General features: G+C 42.1%; 2 protein-coding genes across 4 annotated transcripts; one reads left to right on the forward strand and one right to left on the reverse strand.

The window, feature by feature from the left end:
- Window positions 1–270: 270 nt before the first annotated feature.
- LOC115160006 (folylpolyglutamate synthase, mitochondrial) lies at window positions 271–12,833 on the reverse strand. Of its 2 annotated transcripts, none has more exons than XM_029710219.1 (15): window positions 12,649–12,833; window positions 11,445–11,573; window positions 11,256–11,309; window positions 11,054–11,118; window positions 9,810–9,924; window positions 9,145–9,222; window positions 8,596–8,657; window positions 6,694–6,796; window positions 6,378–6,455; window positions 5,813–5,960; window positions 5,562–5,645; window positions 5,088–5,238; window positions 4,856–4,931; window positions 3,289–3,355; window positions 271–2,879 (listed from the first exon to the last, which is right to left on the reverse strand). In XM_029710219.1, the coding sequence occupies exons 1-15, from the start codon at window positions 12,790–12,792 to the stop codon at window positions 2,497–2,499; spliced, it is 1,737 nt and encodes a 578-aa protein (XP_029566079.1). In that variant the 5' UTR covers window positions 12,793–12,833; the 3' UTR covers window positions 271–2,496. The 2 variants fall into 2 exon arrangements, with proteins under 2 accessions (XP_029566079.1, XP_029566080.1); XM_029710220.1 differs by having other exon boundaries at window positions 5,074–5,238.
- A 3,803-nt stretch (window positions 12,834–16,636) lies between these two features.
- On the forward strand, window positions 16,637–27,865 carry glipr2 (GLI pathogenesis-related 2). 2 transcript variants are annotated; one of them, XM_029710222.1, is made up of 12 exons: window positions 16,637–16,655; window positions 22,943–22,969; window positions 23,362–23,571; window positions 24,258–24,335; window positions 24,605–24,793; window positions 25,004–25,096; window positions 25,322–25,534; window positions 25,772–25,849; window positions 26,382–26,609; window positions 26,779–26,997; window positions 27,284–27,361; window positions 27,671–27,865. In XM_029710222.1, the coding sequence occupies exons 1-12, from the start codon at window positions 16,637–16,639 to the stop codon at window positions 27,835–27,837; spliced, it is 1,599 nt and encodes a 532-aa protein (XP_029566082.1). In that variant the 3' UTR covers window positions 27,838–27,865. The 2 variants fall into 2 exon arrangements, with proteins under 2 accessions (XP_029566082.1, XP_029566083.1); XM_029710223.1 differs by lacking the exon at window positions 16,637–16,655 and adding an exon at window positions 18,250–18,672.
- The last annotated feature ends 108 nt before the right edge of the window (window positions 27,866–27,973 follow it).

A 27,973-nucleotide genomic window follows, 5' to 3' on the forward strand; every position in this document is an offset into this window, starting at 1 on the left:
TTTTGCGTTTAAGATAATCTTTTGTTTTGGGTAATACATTTTTCCTTGTATTTTTGGTAGTTTCCCTAGTTTGTTTAACAACAAATGACATGTTCTGCTTGAAACATTGAGAATGTAAAACAATTTCATCTTCATTACATTGGCTACATTCCAGGCCGTATACAAAGCAAGTCAATCACCAAATATCAACGATGGAAAGAGTTGAAAATGCAGTAACCACATTAATACTAGTGCTTCCAAACTGGACAATATGATGCATAAGAAAACACATCTGTTAATTATTCATTTATTTTAAGTGCACATACATTTAAAACTATAGCATTTCTCTGAAATGTTAAGACCACTTTGAAAGAGATTTGGGAATAGTCTAGCAGTTTCTCAACCCCAGGGAAATATTGGCTGCATTCCAGGCCAACTACATTGCAGCCACCTGCCAGATCGCACAACGCCTGGATCATATCAGCTACCTGTAGCATATGACGTAGCAATCTTATACCTGGCTGTGCAGTCGATAATAGGGCACCCATTAGTTGCTGTGTGTACTGCAGCATGACTGCAATATAATCAGACTAGAACAGGGCCAATTACTCACCTGAAGTGCTAATTTTCATGGTACTAAGGGTGTAAGCATTAGTCCAAAACGTTTTGCAACAGGAAGAGTTTCTACTTTCTCTTGGAAAAATTCATGTAGAGCCCTCCATGTTTCATTCCATTTGGTTCCTAGTGAATACACCCCTGGTGATTTTTTTGGTGTGGGGTAGGTGGGTTTATTCATTAGTCAGTTTCCATTGCCAAACATTTTCCATCAGAAACAGTTTCCTCCACAACAGAAAACTTTAACGAAAATAGTTTCTATTGGACAAATTTAGGTAGGTCCCTCCCGGTTCTGTTACATTTGGTTACTAGATTACTTTGCAACAGATACCGACTTACAAATACACCCTACCTCGAGTGTGATTGTGTGTTTCTTTACAGTGGACATAAAACTGCGCTCTCAGACACAAATTTACAAGGCAGTGAACATTCTGAAATGTTATGGTCACAAAGCAACTGCAGTATAAAATACTTCTCGGTTATGACACCTTAGAGTAATTTACATCGTGCTCAACGCTAAAGGTCTAGTTTTATTGTAGAGGTGTTATTTCTTAACAGTGGAGAATATCTGATTTACCAACACAATGATAGCTACACAAAGCACATTTGAAATGTTTAAGAACAGTCAACAAATAATGCAAGTCTGCGAGATCGGCAAATGAAGATCTCACTAGGAAATAGTGAAATAAAACAAAAATTAAACTGTTTTCTTTGTAAGAAATCCAGTTCATGTTGCAACCCTCTCCCTATGTCTTTTATTGGTAGCAATGAAATGGACAGGAAAGGAAGCCATTCTTGTACACAACCCAAAGAAACATACAGGGTGACTGTTTCCACACTTTCTTTGGATAACCTGTCATTTTAGGGGCCTACCGTCCCACTGCCTTCTTCTCAAACGCTTTTAAAGCACAATACCACTTCGCGTAAACAATAACAGTCAACACCCATGTCATACTGAAAGGCGCACAAATTAAACCCCCCAAGAGTCCATGTAAACAGTTTTGGCTTCAAGTATAAGACTTAAGGTTAATATGTGTTTTCTATTGTTGGAGACTATTTGACTTGAATCCGTTTGTGTTGCATGAGCCAGTTTATAATTGCATAATCCACTTAGTAGTAATAACTTGTCATTGGTTAGGATGTTGGGACTGGAGATTTATTGCAGTGCAGGGGGGGGCTAGATTGTGTGTGAGAGACTATAGTCTCTTACACACACCTGCCCACAAAGGATCTGGACTCATGCCAACATCAATAGGAGGGAGGAACAGACAGTTCTTGCCCAGCAAAGACTAACTGTTTATCCTAGACACAAAGAGGTGACCCCGCCTAGCCAGAAGGTAGAAATATACATGCATGTGTGACCGGTTTGTGTGCTATGGAGCTGTAGCATCCACCTTGGGTGTAATACATCTTGTTTAAGCTTCCTTTGGTGTCTGTCTGGAATTTGTACCAGAACCGTACATTGTTTTGTATCTCTGTTTTTCTTTTCATAGTGTACTGATGTGTATATTTTAAAATGTCATTATAGGGCTCATCTGTAAGAGACCAAGGTCTCCAAATGACTCCCTGCCAAAATAAAATAACGTGTGATCTCAGTAAGGCTCTGTGTGGTACTTGCTAAAACATTTGACATGAACTTGTATTGGCCAGAGCCCTCTATTTATCAATTGAAATAGAAGGTTCTAGCAATGGCCATTTCTATTAGGCTTACCAAGGACTGGGGGTGACATGAAACCCTGTTCCCTGGTACAAATGTAATAACCTGCCAGTAAGCATAGCTAACAAGCTTTCCCTTAGGCTGCATGATATCCCAGCATTTAGCTCTCCAGAGAGGGTTTCTTCTTGATTCTGCTTACCAGACAAATCAATCTGATCTATTGCTGTTCTGACAGAACCATCCCTTTAAGAGGCAAAGGAAGGGTCGAGGTGTTTCAGGACGCCCCCAACCAGATGGAGGCTTCCAGCGACGAGGACGTGGATGCCAGCGGCATCTCTTAGCGGAGCGGCTTTGGCTGTCACACTGGGCTTGACAGGGATGACCCTCTTGTCCGGGTGTGCCAAGACAGAGTCCCTGCCCTGGCTGAGCCACTGGAGGGCGCTGAGGATGCAGGGGAAGACTAGGGTTTTGCTGCAGCGCTCGGCTGCCACCAGGGGGAGAGCGTCGCGGGAGATGAGCAGCTGGGCGCCGGGCTTCTCTTCCTGGCCGTTGAGCAGGCGCCAGCTCCTCTGGTTGTCCAGGCAACGGGTGAGCATGTTTTCCACGGAGACATTGAAGTTTTGTTGGTCTGAGAGGAGAGGGAAGGCGTTCGGGGGGGAAAGGTTACACAATGCTAGATTCTTCCAGAATCAAAATGGGTATAATTTAAAATGGCAGATTGTACCATCAAAGGGAAATCACATGCAGAACTATTTTATTTTAACTTTTCAAACATTAATAGCCAGAACATAAAAGCAACACGTCGGCCAATAGATTTATGACAATGTTTGCTGGTATGGACACCATGTTAACACAGCAACATCTTTCTTTGCCCTTCCATCTACACCAATGATTAACACAGATAGTGCTGCATAATTACAACGGCAGAGCTATTCATTTAGTCATACTAGGCTACTGTTTGATCTGTCAAGCTGCAGTCACTGACAACGTAGTTGATGTATGTTATGCCTGGCTAAAAATCAATGTGATAGCCTTACCTGCGTTACATGATGCAATGGCCTCTGTGATGTTGGGGCAGAACACAGCAAAGTCAAAATGGCATGGCTGAAAACACAATACAGAAAAAAACTATCAGTTACAGTTGTCCTACAAACATGGCATATATTTTTACATTTTAGTCATTGCAAAATTTGTCATTTAGCAAACGCTCTTATCCAGAGCGACTTACAGGAGCAATTAGTGTTAGATGCCTTGCTCAAGGGCACATACAGATTTCACTTAGTCGGCTTGGGGATTCGAACCCCTGACCTTTCAGTTACTGGCCCACCGCTCTTAACCACTAGGCTTAACCAGTGCGGTTGGAAAGTATTCAGACCCCTAGACCTTTTCCACATTTTTTTTACAACCTTACTCAAATGTATTCAATTGTTTTTTCCCCCCACTCACAATACTCCATAATGACAAGGCAAAAACATGTCTAGAAATGTTTGTAAATTTAAAATCTCACATTTACGTAAGTATTTAGACCCTTTACTCAGTACTTTTTTGAAGCACCTTTGTAAATTGCTGCCAGTAGAGTCTTCTTCTGTATGATGCTACAAGCTTGGCACAACTGTATTTGGGAAGTTTCTCGCATTATTCTCTACACATCAAGCTGTGTCAGGTTGGATGGGAAGCGTCGCTGCACAGCTATTTTCAGGTCTCTCCAGAGATGTTCGATCTGGTTCAAGTCCGGGCTCTGGCTGGGCAACTCAAGGACATTCGGAGACTTGTCCAGAAGCCACTCCTGCATTGTCTTGGCTGTGTGCTTAGGGTCGTTGTGTGGGAAGGTGAACCATCACCCAGTCTGAGGTTCTGAGCGCTCTGGAGCAGGTTCTCATCTCTGTACTTTGCTCCGTTCATCTTTCCCTCGAGCCTGACTAGTCTCCCAGTCCCTACTGCTGAAAAACATCCCCACTGAGTTTGAAGGTAGGCCTTGAAAAACATCCACAGGTACACCTCCAATTGACTCAAATGATGTCAGTTAGCCTATCAGAAGCTTCTAAAGCCATGACATAATTTTCTGGAATTTTCCAAGCTGTTTAAAGGCACAGTCAACTTAGTGTATGTAAACTTCTGACCCACTGGAATTGTGATAGTGAATTATAAGTTAAATAATCTGTCTAAACAATTTTTGGAAAAAATACTTGTGTCATGCAAAGTAGATGTGTCCTGACCGCCTTGCCAAAACTATAGTTTGTTAACAAGAAATTTGTGGAGTGGTTGAAAAACTAGTTTTAATGACTCCAACCTAAGTGTATGTAAACTTCCAACTGTATGCATCTGTTTATTTGTAATACATTTGCAAACATTTCTAAAAACATGTTTTCCCTCTCATTATGGGGTATTGTTTGTAGATGGATGAAATCATTGTTTTTCCATTTTAGAATAAGGCTGTAACATAAGAAAATGTGGAAAAAGGAAAGGAGTCTGAAAACCTTTCAAATGCACTATATGACAATACCATCACAACAGGATGGAGGGACATTTGTGATTGGGAAACATTGATTTTGAATGTTTAGTACTTATCATTGTTGGGCAGTTAACCTAGCCTAGTGTACTCACCACCAGTAACTTAAGCATGGCTGCAGAGTCTCGCTCCCCTGTGGCGTTGAACAGTAGCACTCTGACCACAGGACCACTGTGAGGAGACATAGGGGTAGGTTAGGATACCAGAGTTTATCAACTGACAGACTTCGCTTGAATTGCAGAGCTCAACAAATAGTAAGGTGCATAGACCACAATTGACAGGACAACACAGACGTAATGGAGCACAAACTCACACGCAGATACTGACCCTGTGGTTCTTTCGTGTTGAGAGGCAACCTTGCTGAACCAGCTTACACAGGCCAGCATGCTACGGGTGGTGTGGGCCCCGTCCAGGAAGTAGGTGACTGGGCCATGCTTCAGAGTCTGGGTCCTCCCCGGCCACTCAGTGTCCTCCAGCCCTACCGCCCAAGAGGAGAGCGATGTACTGTTGCTGAATACCAAAATGGAACCCTAGCATCTACTGCAGATCTAAAATGATTGGATAGGTGTAAGCAGGAAGTTGCGCTGGAGGCTTCCTTGGTTGTTGGTGCTGAAACAGGGGAACGAACCATGGACCTTGATATACAGTCCACATAGTGCTCTGCTATAAAGCCAACTCCCCCACCCCATCCTCAAATTCTGAGACCTATCAATGCTCAGGTGATTGTGTTCACCCCCATGGGTTTCACCAGAGGCTGTTATTTTGCAGGTGAGTGTGTTGGAGTTGTTCTATTGAACTGACCTTTCGCCATAATGGGACTTGGCTGGAAGCCAGCGGCCGGCGACACGCCTTTACTCTCGTCAGCGGGGGAAGGGATGCTCTGGTCTACAGGAGAAGAGTAGAAGATGAGGAATACACATGACCTGAAATCACCACCCAATCAAAACATACCATGTCCAATAATCTCACACCTGTATACACCCAGGTTGTTCCTTAACCCTACCACCCACAGACCAGCCTCAAACCAGCCTCAAACACTCACTCCCACCTACCAGGAAGGCAGCGTCTCTGTAGCCAGCTGTGGCTGAGCTGCAGGGCAAGGGAGGCGTTGGAGCGCTGGTGGTGGCCAGCCAGGCCCAAACGCAGAGGTTCCGAGTCAGCAGGGTACTCCTCCAGTTCTGGGCACACCCAGAGAGGACACTGAGGAGGAAGAGAGAGGGTAGGAGAAAGAGTCAAAAGTTATTCAAGGATAGTCCAAGGGATAGATATCAACGATCAAAATTTACATCAAAGTCAGATATTATGCCATTGTTTGTGTTACCCTGAAATGTGACATTATTAAACTATTTGCTCATTTACTGCTTGCATACATCATAGAATTTTGACGAGGCTCTTTGAAACTTGTCATATGCCGGCCCAGGATAATTTTTTTCCATTAAACCACAGAGGTCACTTCTGGTGACTTTTTAAAAGGACATTTTACTCAAATTAATCAAGTGGGGCACCACTTTAAATAAATACAGGGGAAACAGTGTTCATACTTGATTGTAGGCCAAGTATCTACAAACAGTCTACAGACAATGCATCTTGTTTTATGACTTCTTTATTGGCCCTCACCCCAATCTCCTTTGCTCTCTCTTTGAGAACCATCATAGGGCCGTCTGGTTGCTTCACAGTGAAGGCAGGAACACCTGGCTGAGGAGACACGAGAAATAATTAAATAACGTCAGTAACTACTACTGTTTATTTCAGCATAGTCAATTGTTAGCACTTGTGGCTTTGTTGGTGTTTTACTACATGCATTAAACAATCATGCGTCAATTGAGGCTACTTTATTACATTCTAGAGGTGCTGTTCTGAAAAAGTTCTTAGTCAGAATGTATCAAAAGTGCAGCCTTGACAACACAAGAGTTACACTGTACTGCAATCCAACCTTAAAAATGCCCCCTTTCTGCCAGGCAATTTTCTCGATGGTGTCCCCCAGTATTGAAGTGTGATCTATACCCAGGGAGGCGATGCCACACACCCACGGCCTCCTGTCAGAGGAGGACATACAGAGCATAGACTACAGAGTTCAGTGGACTCAATGGATCATCACACAAAATAACTTTGTTTATACAGCAGGGAAAGTGAGATAAATGGTCTGTATGATACTGCATGCATAGGCTGCCTAAATTACATTTTTAATCAGATTTCATGTTAAAGGTAGACTCTAAATGACAGCCATGTGGTAGAGGTGAGCGACACACAACACTCCAATCTCACAGCATCTGAGCATGTGCACGGGTTCACTGCACGCTGTTACAGTGTGGTAGCCACGGGAACAAAACAGAGAAGTTGAGCCGCGTGTTTCAACGCTCTTAGGTGGTTGTGGAAATTGACCCACTAGGTGGTTTACTTTCTGCATCTACGTCATAGCGCTGAGTCTACCTTTAACTAGTCGGTATTAGCTACTTGTTTTGGAAGTGTAACCAGCGGGTGAAAGGTGAGAACAGAAATTAACTGCATGTCAGATCTGCCAGTTCTCGTGTTGGTGACTATCTACCGTAGTACTAGCTCTGATCTGACCATAGACAGGTCCTACAGGCGAGAATGATTTGCATCTCAATTATGGGAAAGTACAGGGGCAAGTCAAATGAATAATTTGTCCAGCATAGAAAATGTATGCCATACATAGTTAGAAGTAGATAAGCATATCAAACCTGAATGCTTGTGCCTACATCACATCTTTAGCTCATTAAAAAAGTCTGTTCTCAACAACCCTCTTAAAATAGCACCTAATGTCTATCTCGCTCTATCAACTGTCCTTCCAGGACACCTACACCACCTGATGTCACAGGAAGGCCAAAAAGATCAAGGACAGCAACCACCCGAGCCACTGCCTGTTCACCCCGCTATCTTCCAGAAGGCGAGGTCAGTACAGGTGCATCAAAGCGGGAACCGAGAGACTGAAAAACAGCTTCTATCTCAAGGCCATCAGACTGTTAAACAGCCATCACTAACATTGAGTGGCTGCTGCCAACATACTGACTCAACTCCAGCCACTTTAATAATGGGAAAATGTATGTAATCAATTGCCACTTTATATTAGATCATGTTTACATAACCTACCTTATTCATCTCATATGTATATACTGTACGCTATACCATCTACTGCATCTTGATATATTAGATGTATCACTAGCCACTTTAAACAATGTTTTCATTACCTACATTACTCATCTCATGTATATACTGTACTCCATACCATCTATTACATCTTGCCTACGCCGTTCGGCCATCACTCATTTATATATACATATTCATTGCTTTACACTTGTGTGTATAAGGTAGTTGTTGTGGAATTGGTAGATTACTTGTTAGATGTTACTGCATGGTCGGAACTAGAAGCACAAGCATTTCGCTACACTCACATTAACATCTGCTAACCATGTGTATGTGACAAATACGATTTGATTTGATTTTTAACAATGGAGACCTTTCATTGCAAAAATGGGGCTGCTGACAAATAGGAGGCTTGACGAGACAGTCAGTTACGCCTTGTTAATGAGGTCGCACCATAGGACAAAATGGTGGAAGGGCTTGTTGAGTGAGTTCAGTGAGACATTAGGCACACAGGAGTAGTCACTAGAGACTTTGGAACTGAGCCAGGGGGTACAGTGAGGGGAATTAGGGTATGCTGCAGAGGGGGATTCCATGAGAGGGAATGGTTACATCAGCTGCAGCTGATAGAAATAGATCTCTATGATGCTAATCGAATTAAAGGTGATTATGGACCATTTAACTAAATCCTGTTTGTTTCCCATCCCATAGGATCCAAATCCATGCTTCTTACCTGATTATGTTTGTGCAGTCGTAGGCTCCACCAATCCCAACCTCAATCACTGCCAAGTCCACCTGCATCACAAGACGACAATATGGGTGGCTGAGCTCAACCCACATTTCTATTCAGTCATTTCAAGAGGTCAATTGAAAGAATTGATGAGTGCCATTTTTTACCAAGAAGAATTGAGTCATGAAATGTAATTAACTTCCTGATTTGATGAGTCGATCATCCCACCCTGTGACAGACCATAAATCTCTGTAGAAACGTTTACCAGTACAGGTTGTGACTCATTAGTAGCCATGAAGACACCACCACCAATATAAAAGGTCACCAATGGGTCACCACTATGCATTATAGCGCCTGGAAAACATGATGGCCCCCTTGTCTCCTTTTTCATGCCAATCCTATCAGGTGTGTGACAAAATGAACAAGGACTGAACGGAAAGGGAGCAACCACCAGCCCCAGACATCCCAGCAACGCTGCACAGGGACACCAGAGGTATGATGGGTAATACAGGACCTGATATGAGAGATGTGACACTGGTTATAGCGACCTACCTTCTCCTGCAGGAAGACGTGGAAGGCCAGGATTGTCAGGAAGCGGAAGTAAGCAGGCATACTCCCCCCGTGAGTGTCCTGAGAGGGGTCAAAGGTCAACAGGATATTACTATAACAGCTTTGTAATATCTCTTCAACATCTCAATGAGCAGATACACAACCTCATTTAAGTGCGACAGCTACAGCATGGGACATCTACAACAAATCATATGACACACATGCACTGGTCATTATAGGACGAGATGTTTTTCATTTCCTTCCTAAAGTCAATTAGCAGTTCTTACGGCTAGAGACAGGAATACTACACAAGGTAAAGTGGGCTGAATTCAGGCAATGGCCCAGGCCCAGATGTATAACGCTTACAGGCAAATTGTGAAGGGCCCTGCTATTTTAAATGAATGAAAAGAACTCGTTTAGTTTCAAGTTCAGACAGTGGTACTTGATTAGTACGTCCAACTTGAAGATATTTGAAGAATTTATTAATTACATTTTATTTTCTCTATAGGAAAAGAAGAGGGAGCAACTTGTCATAGTTGGAGAATGTGTTATATTCTGAAACACATTAAGGACACACCCATCTCCTTGGAGGTCAAAGACCAGGAGCACAGGAAGCAGAACTCCAAACCTTCACTACAATTGGAATCGGAACCTTTTTACACAACTACCTTGGTTTCATAGAGCCGTCCATACACCTGCCAGAAATATTTTGTGAAGAGTTCTTTGCCGATTGGTTTTCCATTAATTCTTATCCTCTCCCTGACTTCTACCAAATGTGGGGAACTGCAATCGACAGAAAAGGATGTGTTAACAGTCAAAAACATGAAGACTTAAAATATCATTGAGGATTATTAGTTCTTAAAAACAGGGGTATGGTAAGCGAACCTTTGCAGTAGAGTAGAACGTCACTGAAACATTTCTCAATTTCTTATGACTAAAATGAGTCTCATTTCATACATCTTCAGAAGGGTTAAAAATCCAAAACATGGGAATGTTTATCTAACACTAATCTAATAAAAACAGTTCTTTACGAATGAGGTTTATGCAGCGGGCTAGGTCTAATAAATATAGATTTTTTTAATATAAAATAATAATTGGTAAAATCATGAAGTCTGATCTTCAGGTCGGAAAGTCTGAGCTCTAGAAAGATGCCAGAGTTTCCGACTTGGATGATTGTTCAAAACAAATGTTCCCAGTGGGATCGTTTTTTTCTGAGTTCTCAGTTGTCTTGAACGCACTGAAGGCGGAGATTTCCGATTTCCCAGTTGTCTTGCACCGCATCATGCACAAATTCATGTTGTTCCTATGACCAAAGAAAGTGAAATATTCCTCAATATTAAAATATTGAAACTGCTAATAACAATAGAAACCCAGGGCTATCGATAGACTTGGCTAATCATTAATTGCAGCACGAGTGGATGTAGGGAGAAGTGCGTTGTGTTTTGTAATAATGTTGAATATATATATAAAAAAAAAAGTGTTAACAGAGCTGAATAAAAACCAGACATGAACTCACTCAAAAGCCACAGCTCTTTGCTGTATTGTGACAGTCTCTGGTCATGGTTTTAAAAGTTATGAAATCTCACATAGGCTGTGGCCAGTGTTGTGGATGCTGTATGGTGATTTGAGCTATCCGATTGGCCAGCGCAATAGGCACAGTCGATTTAGCCACAGTCGATTGTGACCACTGCTCTACACAAGAACGTTGGCTCAGCAGTCAGTGAACTTAATGAATAATGTTTCATGCAGGAAATCAGATGACAGATTATGGCTGGGTTAACTGGATGAGGCTGGAAACCACAAGTAAATGTCCTTAACTCAGCATCAAAACAGCCTCAAAATAGCCCTTTTTTTCAACAATTAATTTTCTGTAGGCAGGACTGTTCTGGTTTTGATACTTCTTGATATGTACCTGTAAAATCCAGTCCGAAAACCGTAACTTCTCAGTATATGTTCTGTGAAGGCGCACGTTGACCCCTGAAAGATACATTTGAAACATTACTCACCTTCTTCCCACAATGCCATATGAAGTGGTTTACAACATTTGTTTGGCAAACTTTGCACAATATACAAGCTTGGGGCTAGCTCATAAATTAGTGGATTTAAACACACACCTTGCCTTTCGTTCCTGTGACATGAATGATATTGAGATGGTCAAGTTCTTCCACCTTGGAATCAAAATGGGAAAACATTTAGATTAGTAGATAATCAATTCTTGACCATTTCAAATGACAATCCAGAAGAGAGCTAGCTACTCCAGAATAAATGGTAGGGGGGAAGACACTGCTGTAGAATATATTTACCACCAGGCCTGCTCGCTCCAGGAAGCCCCTCATGGCCTGGAGCTGGAGTTGAGGGTGACCCCGCTCTCGACGCACTTGCTCCAGGGCACAGGCATTGGTCTGCAGGGTATTGAGAGTGCACACTGCATCCTGTAGTGGCAAAAAAAAAACAAGAGTGCATGTGGTTTTTAATATCTCTTGGATGGCATTTTATTTTATTTTTACTTAACTAGGCAAGTCAGTTAAGAACAAATTCTTATTTTCAATGACGGCCTAGGAACAGTGGGTTAACTGCCTTGTTCAGGGGCAGAACGACAGTTTTTTATCTTGTCAGCTCGGGGATTCGATCTGGCAACCTTTCGGTTACAAGTCCAACGCTCTAACCACCTGCCGACCATGAAATTAAAACCTTGCCAATTCCACTTTGTAGTGTTCAATACACACACGTGTTTCATTAAGACTATAGTTGATAATGGGGGGGAAAATGCTTACATTTTAACAAAATCATTTCACATGCTACAGAACGGTCTAAACTTTAAGCAGACTGTCACTGTCTGTTGAATGCATGAGTTTACCATGGTAGCTATATTTACTTTGTTAATAATCACGCACCATGACTTTACCAGCCACACGTAGCCGGCTGTGCTATCAGCTAGAGATAGTAGAGACCGTTTGTGGAAATAGCTAGCTTGCAAGTAAGTGAAAGTTGAGCAGGTATGGTTGGTACAGTAGCTACATTTACTGTCTTAACAGTACACACTAACTTGTTTTAATTGGGGCGTTGGGGTTTGCATACTAACTAGTTTAAGTAGGCTAACAAAATATTCAATTGCTCAGCGGAGCATTTATTATTATTGACAAATAACTTGAACACATTCATGCTGCGAAGTTTGCTAAAACGGACCCGCGCCATGCTGCCTAGCCTAATAACTTGCAGCAGAGACCAGATTAGCTAATGTCCACCCCAAAACCAGTCCAATCCAGCAACAGTCGGTAGTTTTAATAGTATATGTCCCTTGCACGTGAACACTAGTTTGCTGATTTGAAGGTAAATGATTACTAGATAGATGGCGAAGCTGCAAAATGGCTCATTTATTTGCATGTATAGCAAGCTGTTGATCAAGTTGAACGTGAGCCATAAACTTGTCAAACTAGCGAGCTAACGTTAGATAGTACGTTAACTTGCTAGCATATTGGCTAGCAGATGATAGCCACAGTATCTTACCTGATACTCCATTCTGTGAAGTCGCGGTTCTGCCTTTGTACTTGAATACTTCACTGTGGTAAACTTGGACGACCAGTCCTTCTGGCGGAGGAACGCGGCAAATACGGAGCCCCGCTCCAACACGCGAGAAAAGCGTACCATCATGGGGCTTGTGTAAACGCACACAGGAAACTGCCGCCAAATTTGGGCGATATTCCTGTCAGAGCGTGGTGTCGTCACGCCACGCCTCTTGAGAGAAATGTCTTCTTCTTGTTCTGTGGGGTTTATCGGCGGTTATGGTGCATTACCGCCACCTACTGTACTGGAGTGTGGGCCAGAAACAAGGAGGAACTAAATCCTACCTGCCAGACCCGTTTCTCTTAAAAAAAGACAGCAACATTTTTGAAGCTGTATCTAATGATGTTCTACACATTATGCTCATAGGAGAGAGGAGGTGGATGTGAAGGTGCAAATGAGCAAGTCAGTGGCTAATTGAATCATATGGACAGTGGTGGTGTAGTGATGCCAGGAGCAGTGAAAGAGCCACACCAAGGGCAGGAATCTATAGAGTACCGCATTATACTACCTGAGTCATACTACCCATATAACCTAGCGGTCAAACAGGGAAATGTTTCCAATCATTTTTACACCATTCGTTCGGTTTGTGTCTCGTGTAGGCTTACCCTACACGAGGCCAAGGTGACTTTTATCAATATATTTGCCTGTATTATCCCTCAAAAATTAAATGCTAATTAGCTGCTAATTCATAGACATTTCTGTAGGACCTGGACATGGCTTTTTTAGTATTGTTTTCTCTCTCCTTTAGTTCCATCAATTACTGTCATCTACTGTTCTGGATGTGGAATTGGTGTAAAAGTATTTCCTTTCGAAATATTCCACAAGGTGGCACCATACTACTATGAGCGGTATAACAACATGACCTATCCGAATCATATACAGTACATTCCAATTTTAGTCTCTCAATTTGCAATTATAACCGTGTGGATATCAGACAATATACCACGGGTATGACACAAAAATACTTATTTACTGTTCTTTTTTTACAGCAATAAAGCACCTCTGGGGTTTGTGGTATATGGCCAATATACCACGGCTGAGGGCTGTGTCCAGGCACTCCGCTTCATGTTGTGCTTAAGAACAGCCACACCCGCTTGAGTCTTATTGCTTAATTATACAGTGGTATATCAAAGTGGATGTAAAAAATAAATCCAGGACAGGAAACAATCTTGAAACCTCTACACTGGGCACACACTGGTTGAATCAACGTTGTTTCCAAGTCATTTCAATACAATTACATTGAACCAATGTGGAATAGACGTTGAACTGACGTCTGAGCCAAGTGGGTCATGTCAAAAACGCTTAAAGGTGCAATCCGTAACATTGATTTCTGGTGACAAGTATCGGCAATGTTGTTGTCTTCTCACGAAAACATCAGTAGCGTCTCAACAGTTTGGCCCACAATGTGTTATGACCACTCTATGGAAGGATGAGACTCTCACGAACACAATGGTGTTCTCCGTTTTGCTCTACTGCCAATCTGCCAACTTATGTCTGTAGTGTCCGAACAGTTTGGGCTAGACACTGAAATGACCACTGTATGGAAAGGTGAGACTCTCATGAACACGTACATTGCTCTAGGACACCCACAAGCCTCACAAGACTGGTCTGAATGTAGCCCAGTACCAGTTAAAAAAATGAATGGAAGTATACACCGAGTGTACAATTTTTTTCATCAAATATATTTGTTGACACCAAAAGGGGTTCTAAAATGTCTTTACCCTTTATTTAACTAGGCAAGTCAGTTAAGAACAAATTCTTATTTAGAATGACGGCCTACCAAAAGGCAAAAGGCCTCCTGCGGGGACGGGGGCTGGGATTAAAAAAATATATATATATTGTTTATAAATATAGGACAAAACACACATCATGACAAGAGAGACAACACAGCACTACATAAAGAGAGACCTAAGACAACAACATAGCAAGGCAACACATGACAACACAGCATGGTAGCAACAAAACATGACAACAACATGGTAGCAACACAACATGGTAGCAGGACAAAACATGGTACAAACCTTATTGGGCACAGACAACAGCACAAAGGGCAAGAAGGTAGAGACAACAAAACATCACGCAAAACAGCCACAACTGTCAGTAAGAGTGTCCATGATTGTCTTTGGATGAAGAGATTGAGATAAAACTGTCTAGTTTGAGTGTTTGTTGCAGCTCGTTTTAGTCATTAGCTGCAGCGAACTGAAAAAACGAGCGACCCAGGGATGTTTGTGCTTTGGGGACCTTTAACAGAATGTGACTGGCAAAACAGGTGTTGTATGTGTAGGATGAGGGCTGCAGTAGATATCACAGATAGGGGGGAGTGAGGCCTAAGAGGGTTTTATAAATAAGCATCAACCAGTGGGTCTTGTGACACTTTTGATAAACAGGGCAAAATAGAAATAGGCCTATAACAATTAGCATCAGCTTGATCTCCCTCTTTAAATAAAGGATGAACCGTGACTGCCTTCCAAGCAATGGGAACCTCACCAGAAAGGAGAGACAGGCTTGGCGATGATAGGGGCAGCAACCTTAAAGAAGAAAGGGTCTACACCATCTGACCCAGATGTTTTTTTGGGGTCAAGTTTCAGGAGCTCCTTTAGCATCTTGGACTCAGTGACTGCCTGCAGGGAGAAACTTTGTTGCGGGGCAGGGGAAAAAGAGGGAGAAGCATCTGGGATAGTCGCAGCCATGTGCTTCTTGTCAGTAACAACCACATCATCAACTTTAAGGGACTTGGGCAGCTGTGAGAAGGAGGGTTAATTCTCCAGGTCTTTAACCATTTTCCCGAACTTCTTGTGGTTAGACCCACAGAGAGAGAACTGCTCCTTAAAGTAACTAACTTTGGCCTTCCGGATAGCTTGAGCGCACTTATTTCTCATTTGCCTGAACGAGAGCCAGTCAGCCTGAGCATGCGTGTGCCGAGCCTTTCGCCAAATGCAATTCTTGAGGTGGAGTAACTCTGCAAGATCACAGTCGAACCAGTGGCTGAACCTGTTTTTAATTCTCATTTTCTTTATGGGGGCGTGTTTGTTAACAATACCACTGAAAATATAAAAAAATAAGGTCCAAGCTAAATGACCCTTGGTATGATCATCTTAAAATAATTCCATATGCTAGTTTAGTAGGGTTAGGGGTTAAGGTTAGGGTTATGGGTTACTGTTAGGGTTAAGGTTAGGGTTAGGAGTAAGGGGTTAAGGTTAAAGTTAACTAGAAATGTATGTTATACGTAAATAGCACCTTCTCAGAGATAGGTATACAGATTGCATACAGATTGCGTACAGGGTGGCTTGGCATACAGTATTATTTCTACAGTGGATACATTTTTTTACTGTAAATCTGCATTGTATTTGTAAAAAGACCCCTTCTTTCTGCTGTCATTAATGGCATAGGTACCAGTACTGTATTTAATAAAGTGTTACTGTAAACTACAAAGAATAGATTTTTGTGTCATTCTGCTATTTCAATGGATCGGTTAGGTCGGCACTCTCTCCCGTTTATTCAATTCCATGACCAAAACTGGTAACCAGATTTTCATTATAAACAATTCCCTTTTTCTGCAAGAACGCAAATTAAAGAAAATCATGAACTCAATAAAATAATGTTTGCACAGGAATATTTTTTCTTTTTCATTTGTCCTGTAAACCTGGTTAGCGGTTTTGATTGAATACGCCGGACAACATCACATCTCAATAGGCCACTCTGTCACAACAGAATCAGAAGTATCATTGACTAACGTGTGTGTTGTTTCTTGTTTACATTTTGCGGTGTGTTGCGATGAACAATAGAGGAACGTTCCCAACTGGTGACACAGCTTCCTTCCTGTGTGTCAGATGAGTGTACTCTCTAGATGTAGGGTGCAAAAGAAATCTGAATATACTTCACTACACTTTACTTCCACCCAAAAGGATCAAGCTGAGGCTGTAGTGTCAACATGGCCCTCCGATTTGCAGGTGAGAGGTCTCCAACACACCTTGCAGATATGAATTACTTCTACATCAGCATTTATACACACACACACACACACACACACACACACACACACACACACACACACACACACACACACACACACAAATGTAACCGATATGACAGGGTCTGATAAACTACTGTACTAACAATACAGGAACATTAAAAACACCAGTAGAGCTGTCTCAAATCACTTAATCTGTAACTAGTTTACTGTGTGTGTGACAGTTCCAAGAAAAATAGAATTCCTTCAAGGTATAACCTCGTTGAAAGAATGTCTGGTTGATGTTAGATGCCAGAGTAAAAACTGATGGCAGATCAAAACTGATATCCATATTCACAACAGTCTGAGTTTCACTCTGGGTCGATGAGTTAACATCACAGTGAGTCAGAGATGGTAAATCTGGTGTATATAAGCTTGACATTTCAATGTGAAATTCCCCAAAGACTTTATGCCACTGTTATGCACCCATGTTAACCTAGATAGTGAGTCTTGAGTGTACCAGATAACAAAACTCAAATATAATCTTCAGTCTGCATAAAGAGATGCGCTATTACAAATTTGAGTCACTCATTTCCTGTTTCCTGTCAGGAAGGTGTTAGATCCTGTATAGATCGATGCTAGTGAAACCTTTTTTTAATCTTTTTTTTTATAGAAATGTACAACATGGAACACACAAAACAAACCCAAACACAATTACATACCATTGCACATTCACCCAAATTACAAAGTTTCTTATTTGTCTACTTACCTTGTAAGCAGTATGGACAAACCAATGACATGGTTTGAAATTGTGTTGTAAAATGTATTTTAAAGGCGTACTATAATTTCCATTGGTTTTTGGTTTTATGTGTTAGTAGTTTGATGAATGTAAAGTGTTCTTGGTGTGTACACTCACAAAGCACTTCCTTAAACATAATACCTTGCACACATACTTGGTTGACCATATTGAAGAGATTGGTGTCAATTCCAAGCACTTTACTCTGAATTATACTGTATCACTCCTCACCTCTCCGTTCTGGTACAAATAATAGGGCATTGTTTCGTTTCTTAACTGTTGTTCGCTGTATGGTTGTACTGTTTGTTTCTGTCGGTGTGGTTGTGTTGTTGTGTTGTGTTTTGTTTCACCCGCCTTTCGAATGGGACGTTAAACGAGTGTCCAGACTCTCTGTGGTCCACATTTTTTTTATTGCACTTATCGCAAGAGTAGGGGTGTTAACCCTGGTGTCCTCGCTAAATTCCCAAACCGGACCCATTTCCATCATGGCCAACTAATCATCCCCTGATTTCCAATTGGAATATATGTCTCCTCACCTCTCCACCTGAGTGCTGTGAGCGTTCTGGCACAAATTGTAGCCGTGCATCACCTTAGGGTGCTACACATTGGTGGTGGAAGAGGTGAGTTTCCCCCTTACAGCACTTTGAGCATCTGGAAAAGTGCTATATAAATGCAATCAGTTATTCGTTTTTTTTCTGTCAGTCACACCAAAATTAAAATGACAAATAACTAGTTAAGATTACGTCATAAATATTCAGCTATGCAGCTATACATGGTAATGTGTTGCTTTTCCAGATTCCTACAATGACAACGTTTATAGTAAGTTTTCCATCACAAAGCTAGAACATTATCAACATAATCGTCAGTGAGATGGAATTCCTATTGTAAGAGTGACAACACAGACAAGAAACAGCATAGAACTGATGCTGCAGGTTAGAGCTTGTATGTGTGAGTGTGTGTGTGTGTGTGTGTGTGTGTGTGTGTGTGTGTGTGTGTGTGTGGTGTTCTTTCGTATGAATTTGTTGGTAAATGCCGATAGCTCTTATATGGAATCTCTCCTTCAATGGAATGGACGATGGGTTGTCCTGCTGTACATATAGGACTGCGCTATCACCACACACAGCAATAAACAGAGAGAGAGGGAGATATCAGTGAAACAACTAGAGAAAAAGAGAGAGAGGGGCAGAGGAGGAAGTGGTGCATCACTGGGAATCTTAATAAGGTACGCATTTTTATTTAACCTTTATTTAACCCGGCAATTAGTTAAGAACAAATTGTTATTTACAATGACGACCTACCCCAGCCTAACCATTTGGGCCAATTGTGAGCCGCCCTATGGGACTCCCGATCACGGCCGGTTGTGATACAGCCGTCACGGTTGTGATACAGGCGTCACTACAAACCAGGGTCTGTAGTGACGCCTCTAGCACTGCATGAGGCTATTATACTAGCTGGAAATGTATTTTAGACTGACTGTAAGTCTTAGATTTACTGTGAGTGATATATAAATCAAAATCAAAATATGTAATAATAATGTTAAATGAAATATGAATACATTTAGTCAATTACAGTACATACATAGCAAAAATTGGAAAATCAATGAAATTAAACATGTAATCATGTAATCATGCAGTAAGAGTGTATTTTGCCGCCAGGGCTTGAGAATATATTTTACCAATACACAATACAGTAATTATACAATAATACAGGGATACCAGTGACAAACACATATTAGCAGTTGGTATTGCACAACCTAAAACTGCTTATGTCATGAACTTTTATCTTCAATATTTTTATGAACAAATTATTATTATGTTAGGCAAAAACAGTGACTACCTCTAGTAAAAACAAAAACGAAATATTGGGTGTGTGAAGCTCTCTAGTAGTCAAAGCCTGTACTCGGCAAGATGAAAGACAATCGTGTAAAGTTCACATAGTAAAAAGCAGGTAACATAACTTTATTTGACTGCCTCTTCCACATGACACCGTCTGACCTGGAAACCTGTTGGTCCACCATGATCTTTTCTACTGAAATACACATACTGTTCTTTGAAATGTGTTTGTAATATGTTGCTACCTTGTCAGGGTGAACTTGAGACAATATTTATTTTGTTCTTCGATTCCGCATGGCAAGCATAATGGTGTTAGGTTACTTTCATCTTTGGCTATTGGACATTGTGCTGAAGCTTTTCCATTTCCAATAGAGGTGAAGAAGTTGGTTTGTGAAATCAGATACTATTACTACTATTACTGCCACTGCTGCTACCACTACCACTCCTACTACTACTACTACCTTGACCATGACTACTACTACTACTACCACCACCACCACCACCACCACCACCACCACCACCACTACTACTACTACTACTACTACTACTACTACTACTACTACCACCACTACTACCACCACTACTTCTACCACTACCACTACCACCACCACGACCATGACTACTGCCACTGCTGCTACCACTACCACTACTACTACCATGACCATGACTACTACTACTACTACTACTACTACTACTACTACTACCACCACTACTACCACTACTACTACTACCACTACTACTACTACCACCACCACGACCATGACTACTGCCACTGCTGCTACCACTACCACTACTACTACCATGACCATGACTACTACTACTACTACCACTACTACCACCACTACTACTACTACTACTACTTCTACCACTACTACTACTACCACTACTACAACCACTACCACTACCACTACTACTAGTACTACTACTACTACTACCACCACTACTTCTACCACTACTACAACCACTACCACTACTACCAGTAGTACTACTACTACTACTACCACCACTACTTCTACCACTACTGCTATTACTACTACCACTACCACTACTACTACTAATGAAAATACAGTAATAACAATCCAGGTACACTCTTAGAATTAGTGGTGACTTGAGGAACCCTGGAGATCCTCAAGGAACCATTGCTAGTCAATGGTTCATATTTGCACCTTCGGTTATTTGAGGGATTCTTGGAGGAATCTTTATTGGTTCAATGTAGCAATGGATTCCTGTCGGATCCCTGGAGTGGAGGCATTGCTTAGTAGGGGCATGGCTTGAAGCTAGATTTTTGAGTAAATGTAGTTCTTATTCATCTGTTCTGTTGTATTGTCATCACATGTTAAGGTTGAACACTAACAGTGTTTTAGCTTCAATGAGGCTAACAGAGGTGTATATGTTCCTCAAGAGCCTGTGTAAATCCCAAAGTTGGAATAGTTACCACTTTATTACTGTATGTAATCAGCAATGTTAATATGATTCATATTATATTAGAATATGTAATATGCATAAATATTCATGGAACATTATGATTTGCAGTGTGCAAATTTAAGATGATGAACAGGAATGACATTTACGGGTGACCAAAAATAACTATCTGAAAGCCATGCCTCCAAAAAGCCACATCTCCAATCTGCCACCTCTACAATATATTATTTAAAAAAGGTTCAAAATGTAACCCCTCCCATCACAAAAAGATTCCTGTTTGAACTTTTACACAGGGGTTCCTTGAAGACCCTTTCAGTGGGGTTCCTCAAGGAACATTTTTCAACTGGAAAGGTTCCGCCAGTGTGGCAACCCAAAAGGTTCTTCCAGGCACCTTTACTTCTAAGAGTGTAGATAATTATGATAGTTAGAATATCTTAATTTAAAAAAAATCATACTTTGCTCTCTGAGCTCTAAAAACAGATAGGGACTGTAGTGATGCCAGACTATAGAACATGTCAGTGGAGAAAATACTCGTACCATTCATTCAGACCTACAACACTGGGGTAATCCAATTTCTCTGGCAATTCTCCAACAATTTAATTGATCAGCTGGTCTAGATGCACTATAATTGAGACATGGAGGGCTAAGAGGAGGGTAACAGGAAGAGGAGCATTAATCTTTTGACTATGATATGTGGACAGGCAGATGCTGAGGGGGAAGCAGTCTAATGCTCAACAGAACTATAGGGAAGGTTACTGAATAGGGTGGTGGCAGTGTGTGTGTGTGTGTGTGTGTGTGTGTGTGTGTGTGTGTGTGTGTGTGTGTGTGTGTGTGTGTGTGTGTGTGTGTGTGTGTGTAGTGTATGTGTGTGTGTGTGTGTGTGTGTGTGTGTGTATGTGTGTGTGTGTAGTGTATGTGTGTGTGTGAATATGAGTGAGTGAATGCCGATGGTTGTCTGGAGGGTGGTGGGCTAAGTGGTGACTCACTGTAGCAATAAGCAAGAGACTTTGGAGGGATCTCAGGCTGTCACACAAATAACAAAAATCAATTAGTCTAGGTCTGGAATATGGTCCAAAATCAAGCACCATTTATCAATAAAGATATACAGTACCAGTCAAAAGTTTGGACACACCTACTCATTCAAGGGTTTTTCTTTATTTTTACAATGATCTACATTGCAGAATAATAGTGAGGACATCAAAGCTATGAAATAACACATATGGAATCATGTAGTAACCAAAAAGGGTTACACAAATCAAAATCTATTTTATATTTTATATTCTTCAAAAAGCAGCCACCTTTTGCCTTTATGACAGCTTTGCATACTCTTGGCATTCTCTCAACCAGCTTCACCTGGAATGCTTTTCCAACTGTCTTGAAGGAGTTCCCCCATATGCTGAGCACTTGTTGGCTGTTTTTCCTTCACTCTGCAGTCCAACTCATCCCAGACTATCTCAATTGGATTAAGGTCGGGTGATTGTGAAAGCCAGGTCATCTGATGCAGCACTCCATCACTCTCCTTCTTGGTCAAATAGCCCTCACACCTGGAGGTGTGTTGGGTCATTGTCCTGTTGAAAAACAAATGATAGTCCCACTAAGCACATACCAGATGGTATTGCGTATCGCTGCAAAATAGTGTGGTAGCCATGCTGGTTAAGTGTGCCTTGAAATCTAAATACATCACAGTCAGTTTCACCAACAAAGCACCCCCACACCTCCTCCTTCATGCTTCACGGTGGGAACCACACATGTAGAGATCATCCGTTCCCCTACTCTGCGTCTCACAATTTCCACCGGTCTAATGTCCATTGCTCATGTTTCTTGGCCCAAGCAAGTGTCTTCTTCTTATTGGTGTCCTTTAGTAGTGGTGTCTTTGCAGCAATTCGACCATGAAGGCCTGATTCACGCAGTCTCCTCTGAACAGTTGCTGTTGAGATGTGTCTGTTACTTGAACGCTGTTAAGCATTTATTTGGGCTACAATTTCTGAGGCTGGTAACTCTAATGAACTTATCCTCTGCAGCAGAGGTAACTCTGGGTTTTCCTTTCCTGTGGCGGTCCTCATGAGAGCCAGTTTCATCACAGTGCTTGATGGTTTTTGCGACTGCACTTGAAGAACATTAAAAGTTCATGAAATTTTCCGATTTGACTGACCTTCAACAAACTACTACATGATTCCAACATTCCAACAGATAATCTGGCACGGTAATCACTAATGTTGACTCTTGTTCCTGTTGCAGTTCAGCGGAAGAACAAAACAATGACAGGTGAGTAAATATTTTTCCACTATCATTCCACTACATCAGACATTATTGTTCTCTATGCCAAAGGATTTATTTTTGTCCCTCCTTTTTTTTGCTTTTCATAGACTTCCCTATTTACTAGCTACATCATTAACTAGTCTTGTTATTCTGTTAGCTAACCTCAATCAAACATAACTTCAATATGGTTGTACCTTGAAGGAAGAATATTTTCCTTTCAACTGTAAAGAAGTTTAAAGATGAATGATTTTCAGGGAAAATATCAAATGATTTCAGTCTAACTGTAGCTGTGAGGGATGTTTAAAAGATGTTTTTACTGCTTAGTTATAGTAATTGGAAACACAATCTGTAATACCGGTTATCTTTGGTGTGTGCGTGTGTGTGTGTCTGTCTCCCAGACTGTGGTTTTGAGAGGGAGTTTGTGGATGCTCATAATGACTATCGCAGGAAGCATGGTGCCCCGCCCCTAGCGCTGAGCAGAGACCTGTGTAACTCCGCCCAGAAATGGGCAGACCATCTTCTGTCAATCAAAAGCCTGAAGCATAGCTCCACCGATCATGGAGAAAACCTTTACTACGCATACAGCTCAATCCCCAAAAAACCTGTTGGTGAGCATATGTCAGAAAGAAAAAATGAAAAAAAATCTAATAAATTCTTTATTGTGCAATACATTGAATATGTTACATCTGCTCCTGCCACACCCTCTACTTCTCATACTGTGTCTCCCTAACCTGCCACCACTCCCCTAGTGCTCTCTCCCTCTCTCTCTCTCTCTGTGTGTATGTGATTGTGTGAGGGGAGACAGGTGTGCTGGAGGCAGAGCAGATCCCCACCAGCTGCAACCTGTTCCATAATCAAGGCATCTACAAACACTCAGCCCTGCCATTTCCACACTGCCAGTTTGTAGCCTCTGCTCAGTCAGTCTGTGGTTCAAGCTGTTTGTTCCTGCATAGAGCGTGTTATCCTGTTGCATGGTTTTCCCTAGCCTGACCCTGCTTTTTGCTTTGCTTTTGCTTTTCAATAAATACCTTAGTTACCTTATCCCTGTCTCCTCGTCTGAGTCTGCACTTGGGTTCACCTGCTCCGCCCTGCGTAACAGAATATGCAGCAGAGCTCAACTAGTGGAAAGTACAGTATTGAATAGAGCCTACAGTGAATATTTTGTGTACACAACTTAACCTCTCCATTTATTAACTAGCATATGCAGACTGATTTTGAGTGGATAATTTTCCTGAATGCTCATTTGATAACAAATTGGTTCTGCTTTTTATCTCTTTCTGATTGTATTTTAAAGGGAAGGACGCAGTGGACAGTTGGTACAGTGAAATCAAAGATTACCACTTCAATAAGCCTGGCTTCAGCTCTGGTACAGGTGAGAAACACAATCGGCAGACTCTAGGGTAAAACAGGTGTGTACTGCCACCACAATAACAAAGAAAAGTTATTTCATGGAGTTTAACCTTGCCAATGAATCACCTGTTTATTTGGATTAATTTCATAGACCACATCTGACTCTATTTCCAATCACTGACAGTGTCCAAATAGGCCTCCTACAGTACCTGTTGCTCTCCATCCTCGACATACTGAGCATATACATATACTGACTTCTATACTAACAGTGCCCCCTGCTGTTGTTTCCAGGTCACTTCACCCAGGTGGTTTGGAAGGACTGCAGCGAGGTAGGTGTGGGCCTGGCCACAGATGGGCAAACGATCTTTGTAGTGGGCCAGTACCACCCAGCTGGCAACATGTGCAACGCGGGCTACTTTGAGAAGAATGTCCTACCACTGGGTAGCTCCACCTCTAGCGCCCCCAAATGTGTCCCCACAGGTAACATCATTGATTGGTTGCAATGATTGGTGAACAAAAATTGGAAAAGACAATTATATTTAAATCCCATACAACAGCCCAGTTATGATGGTCTCTCGGCAAATAAGCTACTACTAAAGATAAACTAGGTATTTCTGAATGAACCCATTGTATGACGCAGCATCGAATACCTCAATCTCTCAACCGACAAATATATTTTCTTTCTTACAGCCGGAGAAAGAGGGGGCCTGAGTATACCCCAGTCTAAAACTGCCAGATCCTCTTCACCTGCATATAAGGCTCCTCCTCAGGCAAACGGCACTGGTGAGATGTTTTAAATACATTTTCAGTAAATGTCTCCCATTATGTAAGATAACATAATAATATTGGATAGGTTGTAGGCCTAATTTTGCCCTCTGAATTTTGGCCATAAATCTTACAGCCATACAATCCTTTCAAATACTCGCAAGTGTCTCGGTCGTTAGGAGTTGGAACAAGTATTTCAACTTAACGTGCAGTCCATCTGTCTGTCTGTCTGCTTGCTCTAAGACCTGGGCCAGTTCCACAGAGACTTCCTACGGGCGTGTAACAACCAGCGGATGGCACACGGAGCCCCAGCCCTCACACTGAACCCAGCCCTGAGTCAGGGGGCGCAGGCATGGGCAGAAACTCTACTGAGAGAGCGGGTGCTGAAGAACTCATCCTCCCCCCATGGTGAAAATATCTGGGCCAAGACGGGGTCAGCGGGCAGCACTGCTACGGGTAGGGAGAACCAGGAGCACTGGATGGTCTGCAGGGACAGGGATTTCTCAATAGGCAGTATATATCGCTGGCATATTTTGAATGGTTCTGGATGGGGATCGCTAACCCTATGCCTAACCTTTGGATATGCCGGCTGAACATCCACTTCTTTCTCAAGAAGTCCATTCCCAGGGGATCCCTCAGGGTGTGCACATTTTTCATCTAATGTATGACTTATTTCTTTCTTTTTCCGATAAGGTCAAGAGGTGGTGGACGCCTGGTACAAACAAGAGGAGAACTATGACTTCTCCAAACCAGGACATCAGGAAAAAACAGGTAAACCTATCAGCATTAAAAGAAGAAGAAGTATTTTTTATTAAAAAATAAATGTAACCTTTATTTAATTAGGCAAGTCGGTTAAGAACAAATTCTTATTTACAATGACGGCCTACACCGGCCAAACCCGGACGACGCTGGGCCAATTGTGCGCCGCCCTATGGGACTCCCAATCTTGGCAGGATGTGATACAGCCTGGAATCGAAACAGGGACTGTAGTGACGCCTCCTGCACTGAGATGCAGTGCCTTAGACCGCTGCGCCACTCGAGAGCCACTTGGGAGTATACAGTATTGTAATGTGCTACGCCAAAGGGGTCTAAAAAAATTGCTCTAAAAATTACACCTTGCTTTAAACAGTCATCTCTGACCACATGTCATGTTTAAAGTCTGCCTTGCGTTGATATTTTCCTCAATGTTAAACGTATTGATATTCCAAAATAATTTGGTGATAATTGTGCCCCATTGTCAATCATCGCTCCCTCTCTTTCATTTCCTCTCCCTCTCTTTTTCTTCTCTGTTCATCTGTTTCAGGGCAGTTCACACAACTGGTGTGGCGTAGCTCCAAGGAGGTGGGCGTCGGCATGGCAAACGGTGGCACGGGGATGCTCGTCGTGGTGGCACACTTTAAACCGGCTGGCAACATCAGCAACCCCGGTTACCACGCTCAGAATGTGATGCCAAAAGGGTCGAAAGTTACCGATAAGCCAGTGGAGGTCGTCACTTCGAGAATGCAGGCGTTGGCTGTGAACTCACTGTCAGGTGAGCAGCATCACAGAGCGTGTAATGTGAACCTTGTTATGATGCTTTATGACAGGTTTACGACATTGTTGTGAAGGCACTATGAGTGGGGGTCACAAAGCGTCACTCATACCTTTTTAACGATTAATAAAGACTTAATATACCGTGTAACTCTCCATGTCCCGTATAGCCAATGAGCTTGGCCAGTTCGGCCGGGCTCTTCTGAAGTCTCTGAACCAATACCGGAGCCAGCATGGGGCATTACCTCTGGTGCTAAGCCCTGCCCTCACTAGTGAGGCCCAGGATTGGGCGGCTCACCTGGTGAGCATCAACACACTGATGAACAGCGGCAAAGGCCACGGGGAGAACATATTCTACTGCTCTGGCTCCAGCACAGCGACCCCTACTGGTGAGGCACATACCTGCACTACACTGACATACAGCTTATAAGGGCCAATGAGTAAAAAGAAAGTCAAGGGCCTAATTCCAATATGAAGTATGAGTAACATGAACTAACTCCGATACTGGATATGATGTTCACATAGTAGTTGACAATCCAAAGTCTCTGTCAATTGCCCAAAACGTTGGTTTGTTGTTGTATGGGGTCGCAGGAGAAGGCTCTGCACAATGCTTGTAAAGTTCCCAAAAATGTGCAATCATTTATATATTGTACTTCTCTTGCTTATGAATTATAGGATCAGATGTGGCCGAGTCTTGGTACAAGGAGATTGAGAAGTATAACTTCTCATCCCCTGGTTTTCAGAGTGGAGCAGGTAAGGTGTCCAGTGCCCTGACACCTCATAACAACACAGTGCTATTGATATATAACCTCATCCACAACAGTCACTGTACAATATAGAAAGTATTTTGTGCTATTATTTAATCAAACTCAAAATCAGGAAAACAACAGTGCTCCCTGGCAGTGAATTTACCATAATCAACAACACCTACGACATAAAACACAATTAAAGTCTATAAGAAATTGTTAGGAGTGAGACATGCTGGCTGAGAATGTATTTTTTTCTGCATTTGGCGTTTGTTTGAAAAAGAAAATCAGTTGATTGGTGGTACTCTTGTCCTAGGTAATTTCACTCAAATGGTCTGGAAGTCCTCAAAGCAAGTAGGCGTGGGTTTGGCGACCAGTGGGCGGGGAACGTTTATCGCCGTGGCGTTCTACGACCCAGCGGGCAACATCACCAACCCAGGCTATTTTCATGACAACGTGAAAACCAAAGGAAGCACATTTTAGTCTGAGTCATATTTTTTTTTATTTCACCTTTATTTAACCAGGTAGGCAAGTTGAGAACAAGTTCTCATTTACAATTGCGACCTGGCCAAGATAAAGCAAAGCAGTTCGACAACATACAACAACACAGAGTTACACA

This window comes from Salmo trutta, chromosome 23 (genome assembly GCF_901001165.1).
Source record: "Salmo trutta chromosome 23, fSalTru1.1, whole genome shotgun sequence".
NCBI lineage: Eukaryota > Metazoa > Chordata > Actinopteri > Salmoniformes > Salmonidae > Salmo > Salmo trutta.

What these genes read in the sequence shown, in the direction of transcription:
- LOC115160006 (XM_029710219.1), bottom strand. Translation starts at nt 12,792, where the DNA reads ATGATGGTACGCTTTTCTCGCGTGTTGGAGCGGGGCTCCGTATTTGCC. An exon ending in TTCACAGAATGGAGTATCAG is followed by an intron (nt 11,574 to 12,648) that starts GTAAGATACTGT and finishes TTGCCACTACAG; the next exon opens with GATGCAGTGTGCACTCTCAA. An exon ending in GACTGCACAAACATAATCAG is followed by an intron (nt 6,797 to 8,595) that starts GTAAGAAGCATG and finishes CTCCTCTGACAG; the next exon opens with GAGGCCGTGGGTGTGTGGCA.
- glipr2 (XM_029710222.1), top strand. An exon ending in GAAGAACAAAACAATGACAG is followed by an intron (nt 22,970 to 23,361) that starts GTGAGTAAATAT and finishes TCTGTCTCCCAG; the next exon opens with ACTGTGGTTTTGAGAGGGAG. An exon ending in AATCCCCAAAAAACCTGTTG is followed by an intron (nt 23,572 to 24,257) that starts GTGAGCATATGT and finishes TGTATTTTAAAG; the next exon opens with GGAAGGACGCAGTGGACAGT.